Below are 19,556 nucleotides of genomic sequence, written 5' to 3'. Positions count from 1 at the left end.
GGATGACACGGTCTTATATGTCCGAGCCCCTAGTACCAATTTGGAACCATTGCTTTCTGAGATTACGCGTTTCGGCGACTATTCCGGCCTCAAGATAAATTGGCACAAGTCACTTATTTTTCCACTGACCCCCTCCACCGTGAAGTGGAATTGCTCCTTCTCTCTCGAATGGTGCACGGACTCCGTTAAGTACCTTGGAGTCCACGTCCATCTTGACACGGAGTCCATTGTCCGGTTGAACTACGGACGTGCCCTGGATTTTTGGGAGGATAATACGGAACGGTGGCTCCGTCTTCCATTATCCATGGCTGGCCGGATTGCCATCATTAAAATGATTGTCCTTCCTCGGTTTTTGTATTTATTCAATAATATTCCGATCCCTCTTACAAAGGTTTTTTTTTCGCAACTCCGCTCTACATTGCTGCGCTTGGTGTGGGGCGGCAGGAACCCCCGAGTGGCCTGGCGCACGTTGACGTTACCTTACGAAAGAGGGGGTTTCGGAGTGCCGGATTTTTATCTTTATTAATTGGTGGCGCAGTGCTCGTATGCACACTCCTGGTTTCACCCAGATGCCAGGGTTCCTTACTTGCGGCCTGAAGCTGACACGGCGCTTCCGGTGCCACTCAACTCCATCCTTCCCAAGGGACTCCCCTGGGACCCCCAAGATATACAGCCGATGTCCACAACGAGCTGGGCTTGGGATAAGCTGCGGAGACTGCTTCGCATGGACAGGTTGTACTCCTCTGCATTACCACTTCCCAACTCTCACTGGCTCCCCATCACTGGCGAATCGGTGGTTTGCCGCACATTGTCCAAATTCCAACTACACACAATTGGTGATCTGTTTCCAGAGGGACATGCTTTCTCCCTGACAGAGGACGTCCGTTTCACTACTCGTACATTTATGGACGCTTTCACTTTGACTAGACTCCGCTCCATGCTCCGCGCTGAATTCCCCACATTTCCGATACCTCCTGAAGATGACCCTGCACTCACATTTATAATACAAAACCAAGCGGGTACTCACGTGGTATCGGAGCTCTACAAAATATGCCTGGCCTCACTTCCTTCCTCTGATACTGCGGTGCGTGCCGCATGGGAGGGCGACTTGGGCATTCAGATTACAGACAATCAGTGGGAGGCGTGTTGCGCTGTCACTAGAGACGTGTCCATGAACAGCAGGCACAAACTTATACATTTCAAGTTCCTACGGAGGATGTATCACACTCCTGCGCTTGCTCACAAAATTGACATTGGTAGGCCGCACTGCTGCCCCAAATGCGTCGCCCCACATGCCGACTTTTCCCATTTGTCCTGGATGTGCCCGCGGCTGCATACATATTGGCTGGAGGTTCACAGGGTTCTGGGTGACATACTGGGCATGACACTGCAACCCACCCCTGAAATTGCGTTGCTTGGCTACATTGTGAATTTCCCACGCCCTCTCCGTAGACTGGCGTCCATTTGCTTCCTTTTGGCCAAGAGGGAAATAGCGCTGCTCTGGTGCGCACGTTGCGCTCCGACCGTCGGCGCCTGGCTTAGTAGTGTGGCCTACTGCAATGTAAATAGCGTGGAATACTCGGCGCTGCTTCCGACTGCTTCCCGCCCGACGGACATTTGGGGACCATATCGGAGCTATGTTGAGAAGCTTACCCAGATGACGCAATCCCAATCACTTCATTCCATTGTACCTACGGGGGTGGGTTAGGGCGGGAGCGGCGCAGGCTGCGTGACCGACTTAACCTTGCTTATACACCCTTCACGCACAGGCCCTGTCCTACGACCAGCTGTGGTTAGGAAGGTTGAGAGATGGCTTGGGGATCCGGTGTGCTTCCGAGCGAGATGCTTGTCTATTATGGAGCCTCCCTTCATTTGAATGGTGATCTGTACACATTGACCTGTGGCACGCTGTGAGGTTATCGTATTGCTTGACACGGCATTCTGAGCCTATACCTGTTACTGTGCTGATCGACTTGCTCAATGGCTCTCGCGCATTTTTTGATTTTATTTATTTTTTAAATTTATAAAGCGCAACAAATACCACGAATGGTGTCTCGGCGCTGGGCAGATAGAGAGGCACCTCCTGTGCATTATTGGATGAATAGCCATGTCTTCACTTGCTTTCGGAAAATCATCAGTGAGGAACTGCTTTTTATATGGTGGGGCAAGGTATTCCAGAGCTTCGAGGCGGCTACCAGGAAGCGTCTGTCTCCCCATGTAACCGTTCTCACCCATTGAATGCATAGAGATGCGGATGAGGCAGATCTTAAGGCTCTATTAGGGACATACACCAACAGTGATTCCCTAAAAAAGTCAGGTCCTAGGCTGTTCAGTGCTCTATAGATGACACATAAAGCCTTAAATTTGGTTCTCTTTTTTACTGGGAGCCAGTGCAGTTGGTGGACAATGGAAGAGATGGATGCAAACTTGGGAGTTTTGGTCAGAATTCGTGCAGCAGCGTTCTGCACCATTTGTAGTTTTTTAAAAACCTGCTCCTGGGCATTCAACAGAAGCCCATTACAATAATCCACCTTGGATAACACCAAGGAGGACATAAGGGTTTTTCCCGCAGACGGGAAGGAAAGGTAACAACTTTTTCACTTTTCGTAACGTGAAAAAGGAAGAGGAGTCCTCCGCATTAGCATGACTGGTGAAACTTAGTTTGTTGTCAAATAACACTCCCAGGTTTCTAACCTTTGAAACTGGGGTGGGTGGGTTACCCATTTCTGGTGGCCACCAGACCGGGGACCAAGATGGTTTTAGGTCTCCAAACACCATTACCTCGGTCTTATCGGTGTTTAATTTTAGACAATTACTGTCCATCCAGTGACTAATGGCTCTCATACCTGACTGAAAGTTGGCTGCCACCTCACTCCCATTTTTATGCACCGCTAGCACCAACTGAGTGTCGTCGGCATACAAAGTCACTCCTATTCCATGGGTTTTAATGACCCTCGCCAAGTCCGACACATAGATGTTAAAGAGTGTCGGACTTAGCGAGGATCCCTGGGGGACTCCGCAGGGCAGCACAAACGTTGGTGAATAGAAGCTCCCCATCTTTACCGACTGTTCTCTGTTCGACAGGAAAGAAGCCAGGAGCTCCGCAGCTTTACCCTGTATGCCCATAGCAGTGACACGGTCGATCAGGATGTTATGATCGACCGTGTCAAAGGCCGCTGAGAGATCCAGCAGGATCAGGACTGCCGTGCCACCCTGGTCCATGATCTGTCTGATCTCCTCAGAAGCCTTTATGAGCGCCGTCTCCGTTCCATGGCCTCTCCTGACCCGAACTGAGTGTTATCTAGCAGGTTATTGTAGTCAATGTAGTTGGCCAGCTGTTTATTTATAACTTTTTCAAGTATTTTAGAAGGAAATGGGAGCGCTGCTATAGGGCAATAACTTTTTAATTCCAAGGTGTTAAGGGTGGGTTTCTTTAGAAGTGTCTTTATTATAGCTGTTTTCCATCTTTGAGGATAGTTTCCTGATTCGCAGATGGTACTGCAGATGTTTTCCAAGATTGGAGCTACCACATCAGTTGTTGATTTTATGATGGTCGGTGGGCAGGGATCCAGGGGGGAACCCGACATTGTAGAATTAATGAGATCTTTTATTTCTGACAGTGATGGGGGAAGAATTCATTCAAAAAGGAGGATGTGAGTTGTGTGTTCTTGAGGCTTTCTGATGATTCCCCTGTCATATTATTGTTAAATTTATCAAAGATTTCTGTGATCTTGGTCCTGAATATGATATCATTTGCCCTTTGGTGTATTGTTTTTCTTTTCTCTTTCTGTATCTATTTCATTTTTGTCCTTATGGTTTTATCGTATCGAAAATAGCACAATATTCTATTGCTTGTACTATTCGGATTATCCACGTTCCTACACTGTACATGACTGATTGTTGTACGATGTTTCATCAGTTACTTCATATCCAATGTATTGGTTCGATGATTGTACCTGTGGACCTCATTTTGTGCTTAATCAAGTCTTGTAAAAAAAAAATACAACAGACTAATAATTCTGGCAGCACAACCCAAACTTATAAGTGAACCAAAATCTAAAACATCACGGAAATATAAATAATGAACTAAGATAGACTAGAATTTAGAACCCCCGTCGAAAAGAACAACTCTCCGAACCTACATTATGAAGACGATAATGAGTGACAAAGGTTTGAGGGAAAGGACAAGTGATTGCCCTACATAGCTCAGGTATGAAAACTCTCTTAATATCTGCTAAAGCAGCTGGCCCAGCTCCATAGAAATACCCCGAATGCTATCAGGTAGAGAACAGTTTGTGTCAAAAAATAGCAAAAGAAAGTGTTGACTGAATCCATTCTTAGTAGAAATAGACGTAGGCTTTCAACCTTGACCTGAGATACCAAAAGTAACAAAAATATAGTTTGATCTAAAAAAAGGTATAGATCTGCCCAAATAATTCAAAATGTCACCCTAACATCCAAGGAGTGCAAAGGGGGCATCTTCTTGAAATGAAGGAGACAGAAAAAACACAGGTAACACAATTTCCCGATCTCTATGAACAGTAGATGCTACCTTTGGGAGGAATTTAGGATTAGATTTCAAAATTATTTTATTTTATAGGATTTTGAGGAAAGAATGTCTGCAAACCATGTTAGAAAATTAGAACAAATTTCCAAATTACAAATCCTAGACAAAGCTGAGGAAAAATATTAGCTGCACCTTTTCTAAAACACTTGTCAGGGTTTGACTTACAGCTGGGACACTGCTCTAAAATATAGTATGCTCACCAACCCTCACTTATAACATTTCACAACCTTAGACAACCCCTAACTCCCAATTGGTGGCCTTTCCTGTGGGCAACTACTCAATGTTTTTATCCCACTTTATATTACCCTAAGTCACCCCTAAAGGCCAGCCAACAATACAGCAGTTCAAAACTACTGCAGTTGAACTGGTCTTCATCAGGCACCCTTTCGACAAGCACACGCTTGCTAACTTGTAGCACAGACAGCGAGGGGGCCACTATAAGCAACCAGCTGAATCAAAGGGTGCTTAAAAATATTGAGCTGGACTAATAAGCAAGTTTGGTTGTCCCCCTATGCTTGCAGTCTTTTTCCTACTTCTATGGCAATCCTACCATATGACAGTCATTGATTTCCTTCAGTACTCCAATATATAACAGTTACGCATCCAAAACATCTCACTTGCAAATTCTCTGCATGAGGCACCTGGATATTCTTTGTCGGTGTACACCCAGGAACGCTCAAAAAGCCGAATCCTAAATCTGCAAATGTACGAAATATTCAATTTGCAAATGCACCTTGCACATCGAATTTTCTACCAATCTTGATTTTGTAAATTGAGATTAGCACTTTATGAACATGGAGTGGAAATTTGAACATTTGAGTTCAATGTAAGCACACATAATGCTCTTTGAATTAGGTCCATTGTGAGGAGAATAGGATAACAAAAGAGAAGTACGCATCTGTCGGGCGTAGACCAGTATCCAGGCAGAAACCAGACTCCTCAGAAGCGTAGACAGTGTCAATCCCCTTCCCCAAGATAGACCCTCCTCCGTGATTCAAAACACAAGGGGATGGCTACTATCCTAGGAAAAGAGAGAGACCAAACCAAGGTCAAAAGAAAGGGGAGGCCAGGCAGAGACCCACACGTCACTGGGACACAGTTCCCTGCAGATGATAGAAAAGACAAGAACAAAAGAAAGACTTCAATAACATGCAAGCAGGTAAGTCTTCTCACTAGCTATCTCATAACTATGGAAGAAATATGCTGTCACACGCTTACCTGACCTTTGTGCAAAAAGAAACTCATAAGAATTCCATGAGCACCCAGGAGCACTCAACAACAAAAAAGGATACTGCTCAAGCAAAAGTCTGTTGGTCTCTCCAAAGGAAAATGAATATGAAGGCAACAGTGTCCCCGAAAGCTTCCCTTAGTCTGTTAGCTCCGGGAGAAGAAGAAACGCGCTCTCACGAATTCCAAGCACATTAGTCTTTTGTAAGAAAAACGCTACTTAGCGTTTACACCAAAAATAATAATAGGACGAGAAAGTTGTAGAATCACTTCCTCGCGTTTCCAGGGAAAAAGGAGTCAAAAATATAGAAGATGCAGCAGCTTTCTTGCACAGCCGAATCCAAGCACAAAGTCTGTTTCGTGGAAGCGCTTCCGAGCGCGAAACGAAACTCCCGGTCAAGAGTCACGGCGGTGACGGGGGAGGTGAAGGAAAGGAAGGGAGGAGTCACGATGTCCGACACTCCTTGCTGTTCAGCGTTATGCAGCGGATCACAAAGGAAATGGGTAGAAGTTCAGGAGTAGTCATGGGGAAGACAGGGAAGCGAAGTTCGGCCACTCGCTTTGGGGAACAAGACAGGTTCACGGTCCAAACACGAAAACACGCCTCAGGACTGAAGCTAGGAAAACCAAGCGCCGCCATATTGGAGGGGGAGGTATAAGAGCCTCCTCCGTGTCTGTGATTGGCTTACAACCTCCAATGTCTTTTCGGTTCACGTGCGTCTTCCCTAGGGCATTCTGGGAGACGTAGTAAAAGCAGCGCGTAACAGCATATTCCTGCCTGTACTGCACTCATGAAAACAGAAAGGGGGTCTACGGTCTTCGTATCCTAACAGCAACTGCATGAGTCTAAGAAAAGATCTGCATGGAGTGGCCTTCAATGACTGAAACATCTAGCACAAGATGGCACCACAGGTCTGAGATTGGTGTAAAAGGTACCCTTCTTAGTTAGACCACCACTTTTGATTTTCCAGTTCTGTTCTTGATCTTCCCATACAAATGCTTAAGTCGAGAACTTCCAATGCATAAACTACAACCCTAGATTTGAGGGCGTGGGCCGCCATGCTGGCTGACCTGAGGGAGCCTCTGGGCGACAACCGCTTTAGAGGAAATGGTGTACGAATGGATAGTGAACTGCAGGGGATGGAGGGAGACTCAGATGGCTGCTGGGAGCCACATTGAGATTTGCCATTGAATGTTCGGAGAGGGGGATTGTGTGGGGCCTTGGTAGGGAGACTTGTCCATTTAGGAGGTACCAACAGGGCAACATATGGGGGATCGAGGCATGGGTGGGTGCGGAGCGTTACCCAAGAGAATACAATGTTTGATTGTCATTTGTGATCACTGTCAAGAGCAGGGGGCGGGGGGATGTTGAGGTAAACTGTTTTCATTTAGACTGTAGGACGATCCATGACTGTGAGCAAATGCTACTCTGTTTATATGTCTATGACATATACGTCCTCATAAACCTTCATAAAACCTATTTCTAAAAAACTGCCCGAGGTATTTATTAGGGAAAGTTTGTGACACATTAACATCCCTTATGCTATTGCTTATCTTCACTCGTATTTGAGGAAATTAATTCTGCTCCAGCACAATGCTTTCAGAACTGCTCTGTAACCACCCTTCTCTTCCATGTGATGAACACTGGTTGGCCTCCAGAGCTGGGTCTACTGCACATCATTGGTGCAGTCTTCCTGACACTGCAAGGCTTGAGGAACAGAAGACTCAATCATGGGGCTCCAACATGGCAGAAGATGTCAGTATCTTTCAGTTAAAACTTCAGTCAATACCTAAAAATCATATATTTATCTTTCAAAAACACAGCCAAAAGACAAAATGTTCTAGTTTACCAGTTCTTCTGAAGCGGGATGTCTTTCTTCTAACCTTGCTTTCTTTGGCAATTTCAATTCTCTGTCCACAACAGCTGGCCTCTTCTGGTCAATTTCATCATTTCTAAAAGGAAAGTTATTGAACACATGAATGACCGTTTAATATATATGACATTAGCAATATATCTAACATCTGAGAAACAAACCACGGAGGGATAGGCAAACTGAGTGGGTAACAGGAAAGAAAAGGGATGATTATAAATGGCAGTCACGGTTACAATTCAGAGTTCTCTACCCCTGTTGTGGTTGTGTAGATGGAGAGTCTGCAATGCCTGGAGATTCAGAACCTATGTGGTGCAAAAAGTACCTTGTAGGACTCCTGCAAAGGGAGGCTTGGGAGCCGTTCTGATGACACACAATGCATCAGCACTACAACTTCACACCATAAGGCCAAAAAGATACACTAAATTCAAACACTTCCTCATTTCCTAGGCCTAGCGAAAGGTTAGAGCAAGCAATCAAATAATATCTGGTGTGTGCTCCAATCCAATAGGCTTTGGGGTGTCTAGTAGTACTCTTGAAAAGGGCTGTGATGTCCTGAGTGGTTAAATAAGACTGGCAATATTGAGGGCTATGTCATTACAGATAAAGTAGAGGAATATAACAAAATGGTTGCCAGTGATGGTGCAGGAGCCACCTCAAAACAGATGAGAGCACTGAGAGGAGTTTTATGGGCCAGGGATGGAAGGATGACCCTTCCAGCAACAAAAGAATCATCCCAGGCAGCAGGACAAGAATTTAGAAAGAGTCGATACAGCACAGAGGGCTCGAAGGCAGTGACCATCCACATAGGTTTCTGAGTAAACATAACAGTTCAGGCGTCTTTGGGATGTGAAGAGTATCCAGGAGCTGTTGCCCTGCTTTCCTAAGGATGAGAAGATTGATGTTTATTCTGGGTCCTCTCTGGCAAAGCAGAGGGAGATCAGAAAGCTCTTACAGTATCTGTATTTGCTGAAACCGGAGGCACGCTGGATATGCAGGGTAACTTGCACAGAAGCAACATACTGCATTTGTGGCCAGCATTACTTGCAGGTGGGGGTGTGGGCGTGGGGGGTGGGTTTGCTGGGTCCTATGTGGGGGGATTTTAGTATAAAAAAACATAACCAAGGCCGGGTCCCACGTCCTCTGAGTGCCTACTCTCCTGCCTCCCACAGGGTTGTGATTAGTCTGAGCGGTGTGACACGGGCTGGAGAGCTGGGCATGTTCTCCATGCAGGCTACAATGCAGCCTGCATGGCGAGGGGGAAAGTGCGCATGACTGGTTTGGGCCGCCCGAGAGGGCCCACCAAACAGTCATTGTGCACTCAGGAGTGGGCAAACCACTCCTCCCCTGCCCTGCTCCGTAAGCAGAGAAGCCCTGCCCGCTGGCAAAGGAAACATAAAATGGTAATAACTAAAAGTTATTACCATTTTTATGTTTTGCTTCTTGCACTGCGAGAAAGCAGTGGGGAGATGGTCCTCTGCCATAGCGCAGGAGCCGCCTGAGTGGCAAGCCGTAAGAAACCAAATGTAGCAAACAAAGGGATGAAGTGGCAATAGTCCCAGATCACTCTGAAAGGAATCAGGTCCTCCTATTATGCTTCAGGTTGATAGCACAAAACACAGCATCCCCAGTGGACGAATCCTTTGAAGAGTAGGTCAAGCAACTATAACAGGGCATTATAATAGAAATGCATTCTGTTTCTGCAAATCAGCACCCAGATCATGTCAGGGGCATTCATCGCCTCCTGTATGGACCATTCTGGCTCATCAAATGATGTAAGAAGACCAAATGACATCCAGAGACAATTAGGGCTTGATGTGTGGACTTCTTGTTTCCCGGGAGCCATTCTCTGAGGTCAGCTCTTCCGCACCTCGACCCTCTCCAGCTTGCTAATTTTAGACCTATTTTATTACTTCCCGGACTCAGCAAGATCACAGAAAAGGTGGTGAACTACCAACTTTCCCGCTTTCTGGAGTCCAATGATCGGCTGCGTAACTCCCAAACCGGATTCCGCCCAGGCCAGGGCACTGATACGGCCCTCCTTTCTGTCATCGAGGAGGCAAGGCGCAATCTGGATTCAGGAGGATCAGTGGCAGTGATCCTCCTGGACCTGAGTGCAGCCTTTGATACGGTGAATCACCGTATCCTTATTCAGCGCCTGGCCGAGGCAGGAATACGAGGGTCCGCCCTGACCTGGTTAACATCTTATCTTTCCAACCGCACCTTTCAAGTCTGGGAAGGCAACTCACAATCTGCCTTAATACCCATCCAGTGTGGGGTGCCACAGGGCTCATCCTTAAGCCCCACATTGTTCAATGTGTACATGGCCCCCCTGGAGGACGTGGTTGCCCTGTTTGGGATCAAAATAGTAAGTTACGCCGACGACACTCAACTGGTCGTTTCACTCTCCCAACTAGATTAATGCCCTTACAGTTTCCATCTATGCCTGACGAAGATATGTGTGACTCCTCACTTAAGTTAAACGGGTCAAAAACTGAAATCATGTTTCTAGGCCACAAGTCGGCCTCAATGCCCTCCCCCATCTGGCCTGCCTGTTTAGGGGACCCACCCACCCCAAAAAAAGAAATCAAAAGCTTAGGGGTCTGGCTGGAGCAGGACCTTTCGCTCAAAAAACAAGCGAAAAAGACAGCAGGCACCTGCTTCGGTCTACTCCGGTCTGCCCGGAAAATCCTTCCTCTTCTCCCGCATCATTCTAGGAAGTTATTGTTACAAGGTCTTGTTCTCTCCAGACTAGATTTCAGTAACGCGATTTTCTTAGGAGCCCCTGAAGCTACTATCAATAAGCTTCAACAAATCCAAAATGCCGCAGCTAGGCTCTTAATGGGCATCTCCCTTAGGACTTTAGCTAAACCTGCTCTTAAATCGCTCCATTGGCTCCCTGTACGGGAAAGGATTATGTTCAAATCCCTATGCATTACCCACAAACTCCTGCAAGGCAAAGGACCCCCGATTATGAGAAGCCTAGTCACGCCCTACAAACCTAATAGACCCCTGCGTTCCGATAAGGGGTTCCTGGCGACAGTGCCGAGAGTCAAAAAAGCACGCACAGGAGGCCGCCGCTTCTCTGTGAACGCGGCCTTGCTATGGAACTCCCTCCCACTGAAACTACGTGCGGAACCTGGCCATATGCGCTTCTGGAAGACACTGAAAACCTTCCTGTTCCCAAAATGATCCCCCTGGCTCCTCTCCCCTCTCGAGTATGACTCTATCGCAGCTCTGGGATACCTTCTGGTAACCACGTGCTTTACAAAAACGCCTTACATTACATTACATTACCTGGGCCTAACCCAGGCCTGTGCCTTAGGTGGAAGACCTACTAATCTGGAAAGATATTCTGGCATATGCCTGAGTCCCACCCACTTGGAAGACTGGCGCTGTGGGAAAATATGAGGGCAGATGGAACAGGACTATAGGGGACTGGGCTTTCACATCATCAGTACGGAACATACAAAGTACTTCAAGGGCTAACTCAGAGAGCTTCAGAGAAACCCATCAAACTAACACTTACATTCTTCTATTAGATGATTTTGTTTCACTTAACAAAATGAAACATATTCTCTCACTTCCTAAGATCAAATGGCCATTTCTCTTGGCGGCTAACAATTCCTTATGTTTAACAAAGGCCATTAATTTATCATCAAATGTATGTTGCACGCCTACAATAGATCTTGATAGCAGCCTCCCAGCTATGCTGGCTTATTTACTTGCAGAATGGAATTGTTTTTCCACCTCTACTGCCTTCAATACAATATCTAAAAAGAAATTCTTAACTGGGCATCAGTAATTGTCTTCCATATATACAAACGGTTCAAAAGAGGTTAGATATTAATTTAACATCCAGGAATACATTTCCTTATGGCTGCTTAACCAAAGTTCAGATGTAGATAGCTTATCATTAAGATCAGTGAATAATCACTGGCTTCCATATATACAAACGGTTCAAAAGAGGTTAGATATTAATTTAACATCCAGGAATACATTTCCTTATGGCTGCTTAACCAAAGTTCAGATGTAGATAGCTTATCATTAAGATCAGTGAATAATCACTGGCTTTTAGGATGTGAGTAGGGCTAGTAAAGATTGGTTCTGTAGACGTCAGGTGTGGAGGATAGTGCACAGTCAGAAAATCGATTTTTTTATATCGACCTACACTAATATCGATTTTTTTATATCGTAGGGACAGAATATCGATGTCAAGAATATCGGTGACCAGGATATCGATCTCAAGGTAAGTAATATAGTTTTTTTATATTGAAGTAATTAATATTAAAGTAATTAATATCAACGTAAGTAATATCTTTAGAAAAAATATTGTTGTTAATAATATCGATATTTATATTAGTGTTATGTATTTTAGTTTGTATTTTATATGTATGTTTAACATTTTTTGTAATGTATTTCTATTATTTTTAAATATATGTATTAAATGTTTAGAAATTAGTTAAAAAAAAGATTATGTAAATTATGTGTTTTAGTATCAGAGCGGGTTGTGGGTTTATAGGGGAATAGGGTGGGAGGTAAATTAATAATAATTATTTAATTAATATGTATCTATTTATTTGTATTGATTATTATTTTACGGTTGATTCATTATTAATTGGTAATTACGTTTTATTAATTGATTCATTTATCATTATATTAATTGTAATATTTTTGTATTGTTATTGTTAATTAATTTATGGTACATTTATTATTATTTGGTAATTAATTTGTAATAATTGATTAATTGATACATTAATTGTGTTATTGTTTTATGTGTAGCAGTTTGTGGGTTTATAGGGGATTAGGGTGGGAAGTAATGTATTAGAATTAAGTAATTATACATTTTTCTAAATTGCTATTGAATATACATTTTTTGTAAATTTTTCATTGGTAATTAATTTTTATTAATTGTTTAATTGATAATTACATTAATTGTGTTATTTTTCATGTGTAGCGGTTTGTGTGTTTATGGGGGAATAGGGTGGGAAGTAATTTAATGTTATGTAGTTAAATATTAATTTAATTGTATTGGTCTTTATTATTTTGTTGTTAATTAATTATTAATATGTTATTTATTATGCACAAATTATTTAATTATTAAGTATGTTAATTTAACCCCTACGCTACCCTACATTTTCCACACTGTTACACGCATTGGAGTTGGAATAGTAATTTTTACCCCTACAATATCCAACACTTTCCCTATTGTTGCACACACTGGAGTGGGAATAGTAATTTTAACCCCTACGCTATCCAACCCTTTCCGTACTTTTGCACTCACTGGAGTAGGAATTTTGACCCCTACGCTATCCAACACTTTCCCTACTGTTACACTCTCTGGAGTGGGAATAGTAATTTCAACCCCAACGCTATCCAACACTTTCCCTACTGTTGCACTCACTGGAGTGGGAATAGTAATTTTTACCCCTACGCTACACAACACTTTCCCTTCTGTTGCACTCACTGGAGTGGGAATAGTAATTTTTACCCCTACGCTATCCAACACTTTCCCGACTGTTGCACTCACTGAAGTGGGAATAGTAATTTTTACCCCTACGCTATCCAACACTTTCCCTACTGTTGCACTCACTGGAGTGGGAATAGTAATTTTTACCCCTAAGCAATCCAACACTTTCCCTACTGTTGCACTCCCTGGAGTGGGAATAGTAATTTTAACCCCTACGCTATCCAACACTTTGCCTACTGTTGCACTCACTGGAGTGGGAATAGTAATTTTTACCCCTAGGCTATCCAAAACTTTCCCTACTGTTGCACTCCCTGGAGTGGGAATAGTAATTTTAACCCTTAAGCTATCCAACACTTTCCCTACTGTTGCACTCACTGGAGTGGGAATAGTAATTTTTACTCCTTTGGTATCCAACACTTTCCCTACTGTTGCACTCAATGGAGGGGGAATAGTAATTTTAACCCCTACGCTATCCAACACTTTCCCTACTGTTGCACTCACTGGAGTGGGAATAGTAATTTTTACCCCTAAGCAATCCAACACTTTCCCTACTGTTGCACTCCCTGGAGTGGGAATAGTAATTTTAACCCCTACGCTATCCATCACTTTGCCTACTGTTGCACTCACTGGAGTGGGAATAGTAATTTTTACCCCTACGCTATCCAACACTTTCCCTACTGTTCCACTTTTTGGAGTTGGAATAGTAATTTTTATCCTTACGCTATCTAACACTTTCCCTACTGTTGCACTGCTTGGAGTTGGAATAGTAATTTTATTCCCTCCTCTATCTATTTTTTTTGTTATTATTTTAGTCAATGCAGTTTATAATTAACTTTAAAAATATTAAAAATAATTTAACATTTTTAATTTGTTATATATATGTATTTAATTTTTATTCATTGTATTGTTTTATGTGTATAGATGTATTTATAATTTATAAGATATGTTTTAACAATGTAAAAGTTATTAAAATAATTATTAAACAATATTAATAAGTAAGTATATATATTATATATTATATGTTTATGTTTAATTTATTTTTAAATTATATATATTACTTATAAATTTTAAACATTTTTAAATATTTTAAACTATGTTTGTTTTAAATATATGATTTTTTTACTTTATTTTACATTATTTTTTAACAAAGAAAAAAACGATATTTTGAACAACAATATTTTTTACATCAATATTTTTTTTCCGATATTTTTGTACTTACCATAATATAGATAGGATGTCGAAATTCTTGACTTCGATATTCTTGCTACGATATTTCTGTAGGTCGATTTTCTTACCTTCGATATTCCGTCAGTGATTCGTGGAGGATAGAGAAGGCCCATAGCATGTCCCTTTGTGGAAACTATAAAGTGCCTATGAACTAAAGATTTTCTCCACAAAGAAAAAAGGCTGGTGGCTTCCGAAAATTAAATTACGTTTTATGTTCATAGCCAGGTGGCCATCTAAGGCACTCTCTTTGCCCTTATTAAGTCTCTAAGACGGTTGAAACCACTTCTTTTTGAAAAGGTCAACCAATTGAAGACTTTGCCCCTGATTTAGGTTACGGCAAAAAGGATACTCCGTTGTCTTTGCGACAGAGTTCTCTTTCCGCCATACTAAAGGTATGAGGAGAGGAGTTGGCCTAACGGCTAGGGCAATCACCCTCAAATCTGGGGAACCAGTTTCTTGTCTCGGCAAGGACGAGCAACATCCTGTGATTCTGGGCAAATCACTTAAAGTGTGTCGTCTTGTAACACAACTGGTGCTCGTGTAAAGCACTCTGATACCCGATACCTTCGGGTCAAGTTTGCGCTATATAAAACTCTGTAAAAAAAATATATATATATATATATAAGATCCACCAACCTCATTTAGAGTGAGGGGTTCCTTAAGTATGTCAGCAGCGAAGACTACTCCATCTTCGCCATTGACAAACTCCTCTGATGGCTTGATGGAGAAAGGGGCGTCAACAGTTTTGTCATTGGTCTGCCTGTCCTTTTTAGAGTGGGTGAACAAATAGCCAGTTTTTCCATTCACTTACTGCCATCTAAAACAGGCAGTAAATGAAACTAAGAACATTTCAATGACCCTCATGCCACACGAAATAACTCCCATGGTGAGGGGTCATGGCTTTCTTTATTTTCAAAATGAAAATCCCACTTTTTTTTTTTTGGAGAAAAAAATAGAAACTTTTATAATACAGTTACTCCGTCAGCGTGACAGAGTAGTTTATTCCATCACCCTGACGGAGTAATCACACTCCAAATTTAAAAATGACTTCTGGCCCAGGGGACATCTCTTACACTGGTAGGAACCAGTCACAGCAGTTCCCGTCAATATGATGAAAGCGTGCCCAACCGTAAGGCACTTTCAATTTCTATTTTTTCTTTTTAAAAAGAAAATCCAAAAGCGTGATTTTCCTATTGAAAGAAAAAAAAATTCGCCCACAGGGAGGGGATCATTGAAATGTTTTTACCTTCACTTACCGCCATGTTTTGGATGTCGTTTTGGCTGTCATCTTTGAGACAGAGTATCCTTTCCGCCGTACTCTAAATCAGCGCCTCTAAATCAGACCCATTGACAGTTAGAATACTTTTGCCTTCATTAGCATAATCTGCCAATCCGTGAACATCTGTCATTTTAGCTGCTAATTGTGTAGTTTTGGATAAGTAGATTGAGTGAAACTTGTTTATGAATCAAGATTGAAACGAAATCAATTCTATGTGAAGTCTATGCCAAATTTAATTAAAGAAGGTACCTTTTTCTCGTTCCCTGGATTCCTTAAAGATTTGGAAACAAATGTTGGGATTTCCTCGTTTCCCTTTGTGCTTGTCACCATAATTAGGCACAAAGGCAGCATTCAAGGAAGTCTTTGGGGGATAACAGAATTAGAGAGGAGTTAGACAAAATACAATTTGCCCCATTTGTCATAGTATTTAGTTTATGAAACCATAGGGATTTTTCAGAGACATCAGAAGCAGGGGAGGAGTTAGGTGATGTATTATTTTGCCCCATGTGCAATTTGATGTACCCGAAGTAGCTATGTTCTTTGTGCCTTCTCTAGAAAGAGTGTGACTGGATTTGCATTTAACACACATTTATATCAATTGTAATTCTATACAGGCAGGAAAGCTAATCATTAAAATGTCAATGATTTTTTTAATAACGTTTTTTACTATCTGGTTAACAATATTCATATACGGAATGGGGTCCCAGTGGTCAGGTATATGCATAACCTAAAGTCACACTTTCGTGAAGGGCAGAAGCTACCCAGTTGCCCATGTGGCAGAAAATTGAGCAAACATTTACAGTGGTTGTTATTCACACATCTGAGGGGACTCATCTAGATTTTTTAAAGAAGATTGTCCCTGCACCAGGCCTCACTTCATCCAGCCCTTGCTTTTTTTTTGCCCGGCCACACCACGCCTGTGGTGAATCCCACATGGTGAGTAGGGCTTGGAGACCTTTTAAATTGGAACATCAAAAGCTGGCCCTCTCCCAATACAAATAAACAAGAGAAATCCAACATTAAGTGGGAAAAGGAGAGTGATCAATGGATATTGAAGCACTCAGTGTTTGTGAAAATACCCCTCACACACCAAAAGGCCCTTTGGTGTCATGCTTCATCATCGGGGTCTTCGCACCCCTCTATCGGGATGCGGCGTGCTGCGACCGACGACTACGAGGGAGCCAGAGCACAGAATAAAACTTTTTTTCTTTTCCGCTCTAGTGCCAGGTACCTTTTAAAACTTTTCACAACACTCCCTACTCACTTGTAACACAACCCACACACTGTACACCACACATAGCCAACTTTGTAAGTGCTCCCTCGTAGTCGTCGGTCGCAGCACGCCGCATCCCGATAGAGGGGTGCGAAGACCCCGATGATGAAGCATGACACCAAAGGGCCTTTTGGTGTGTGAGGGGTATTTTCACAAACACTGAGTGCTTCAATATCCATTGATCACTCTCCTTTTCCCACTTAATGTTGGATTTCTCTTGTTTATTTGAATACCCAGTGGAGCATAAATCCAACGATTAGCTCTACCTCCCCCTCTTGTTTTTGATACCTCTCCCAATACACGCATGCCCATAGTTCTTTCATAGCTGAGGAGTGCCTCCTAGTATGTCTAATGGATCAGTGCAAAGACACAGAGATGTTTTCCCCATAACTGCATGTGGAGTTGCAGTCCTTTTAAAGTGTTGAATGATGTTCCTAACTTGTTACAGGGGCTCATGAGCAAGCCACACAAGAGATGGGGACCCTGACTTACCCCATTAACCACTTCCTCTCCCCACAGATCATCAGCTTTTGAGTCAATATCTTCTGCGTACACTGAAAACACAATTATTATAAAACTGAGAAAGATGCCTTCAAGCCACTCATCACCTAATTTGTCAATGTGCTTCTCAAAAATAGTACTCATCCCAAATTAATTGAGAACCACCAGTCGATACCACACCTCACCTGAATGGAAAATATACTAAAAATCACAAAGATTTCAAAACTTGCTCATTACAATGAGCACCACTACATGTAAAACAACTTCCAGACTGGTTTTCCATCCCAGTGTAGTCTGATCCCAACCTTAGATATATTCCTGTTGTTTAGTAGAATTGTTTATGTTCAGGAATCAAGACACACCAATCCTCTTAGCTATATCTCTGTCATTCAGCACAGTTGATCTGACTATTTTTCTTCTCTGCTGCCTGGAACATCTATGTGGAACTGAATATGGAGCATTATAGTGATTCAGATCTTTCTTTGCAAACCCCACACGCCATTTGAAACTGGGCGTCTTCCAGCATAAGGTAGTCATTGTTTTGTACGGAGTATCAAAAGATTCTGTGCTGCATCCAGTCATTTCAAATTCAAGGTCTCCTGTGGGTAATGCCCTAAAAAACTATCATTGGCTAACTTTCAGTGAGTGGAGGTCATTAAATGATGTTATTTCAGAAGATGGACCCTCGCCTTAGGGGTCCATCTTCAGAAATAATATGTGATGAGATGTCCAAAAAGCCAACATGGCAGACCTGGATAATTTTTTATCAGAAGTGACTTTGGGACTTCCCCAAAATGTATAACTGACACTTACTCAACTGCCTCCAAGGTTGGAATGACACAGTGTCCTAGTAGATGCCCTAGCTGGATTGTAAAAGGGCTACACTGTGTAAAGTGCAGCCATATAAAGATAACTCTCCTATATCTGACTTTTGCTGATTTAAAGGCAGTCTTAAATTTGGTCACTAGGCCCAAACTCTGCAAGGCAGTACAACACACTGGAAATGAGTCAGTCCTTATTTACAGCTATAAAAGGTCTTCACATCATAACAATGCCTTAATGTTCGTAATGGCAAATCAGGAGAATGCACTGGTAGCTTTGAGATTGCATCAGGCATTCACCAACGCTGTGTATTGGCCCCTCTTTAATTTAGCTTCTTGTTCTTCTTTTGATGTAAGATATATGGAGCCCAACATAGGAGCCCAACATAGGAGCCCAACTTAGATGATCCAAAATTGCGTGCCACAAAAGCGCCTATGCTTGTCTATGCAGATGACGCCGTGTTGGTGACGCTAAATGATTACTCGATGCACAGGCCATTTGTTTAGATATGTCAGGTTACATTGTAATGCCATATGTTCCACCTACCCTTTATTATCAGTTGGCTGCTTCTTTGTTTCTTGAAGATTTCCCCCAAAGCCTTCAGGTGACTGTCTTTGGGTATCAGTAAAGACAGGCTGGTGACTGCCACTTGACAAATCTTTAGTTTGATCAGGTATCAGGTGGGTCCGATTGCTTCTTACAGGGTCATCGCTTGTCACATTTGATGGAATAACAATCATTTTCAGTTCTTGGAGAGATTCTGTAGCTCTTGGGCTCTAAATCAAACAGAAGTGGTCTTAAAATAGGTAATTACAATCAAGACAAAAAATAATTATGTGCTAATTGGTGACACTTCATACAAATGACATTCACAGTCATACAAACTGCAAACAGTATCTTTTTTCAGGAAATGCTGATAAATGTAAACAGATTACACAAATATTTTTATCTCCTTAGTGTCCTCTGCATGAGTGTCTTCCAGTATCAATTGGCCTTGAATTATCACTTATATTCTCTACTTAATAACTTGTCAAAAGAAGGTATTATAGCTTCTAGTTACCTCTCTTCCTCTTTCTTATTCATCAACCACCCTCATGAATCTATCTTTTTCCCTGTCACACTATCAAGCTGATAAGTAATATTTGGCTCCTTTTTTACCTGTTCACATCATGTTGCATAATCTTATGAACATTTGTTCTTTTCCATTTTAACTCTGAGACTATCTTCCAAACCTAGATCATATATCTTTTAAGAACTCTCTTTTTTAGTTTTTCAGTAGCTTGACAGTCAGTTCACTAGAGTGCCATCTTTGGAGCCTA

The 19,556-nt window shown here is 42.4% G+C and overlaps 1 protein-coding gene across 1 annotated transcript in view; it reads right to left on the bottom strand.

The window, feature by feature from the left end:
• AKNAD1 (AKNA domain containing 1) overlaps positions 1-19,556 on the bottom strand; it is a 443,510-nt gene that overhangs the window by 324,968 nt on the left and 98,986 nt on the right. Inside the window, exons 8-9 of the mRNA XM_078673402.1 lie at positions 18,784-19,013; positions 7,645-7,747 (exon numbers count right to left, since the gene is read on the bottom strand). Coding sequence (XP_078529528.1) covers positions 7,645-7,747; positions 18,784-19,013 — 333 coding nt within the window. The remainder of the gene's footprint in view (positions 1-7,644; positions 7,748-18,783; positions 19,014-19,556) is intronic.

Source organism: Lissotriton helveticus, chromosome 1_2 (assembly GCF_964261635.1).
Source record: "Lissotriton helveticus chromosome 1_2, aLisHel1.1, whole genome shotgun sequence".
NCBI classification, from domain to species: domain Eukaryota; kingdom Metazoa; phylum Chordata; class Amphibia; order Caudata; family Salamandridae; genus Lissotriton; species Lissotriton helveticus.
Note: the sequence above shows the minus strand (reverse complement) of the source record. Positions and strands in the feature narration are given on the sequence as shown.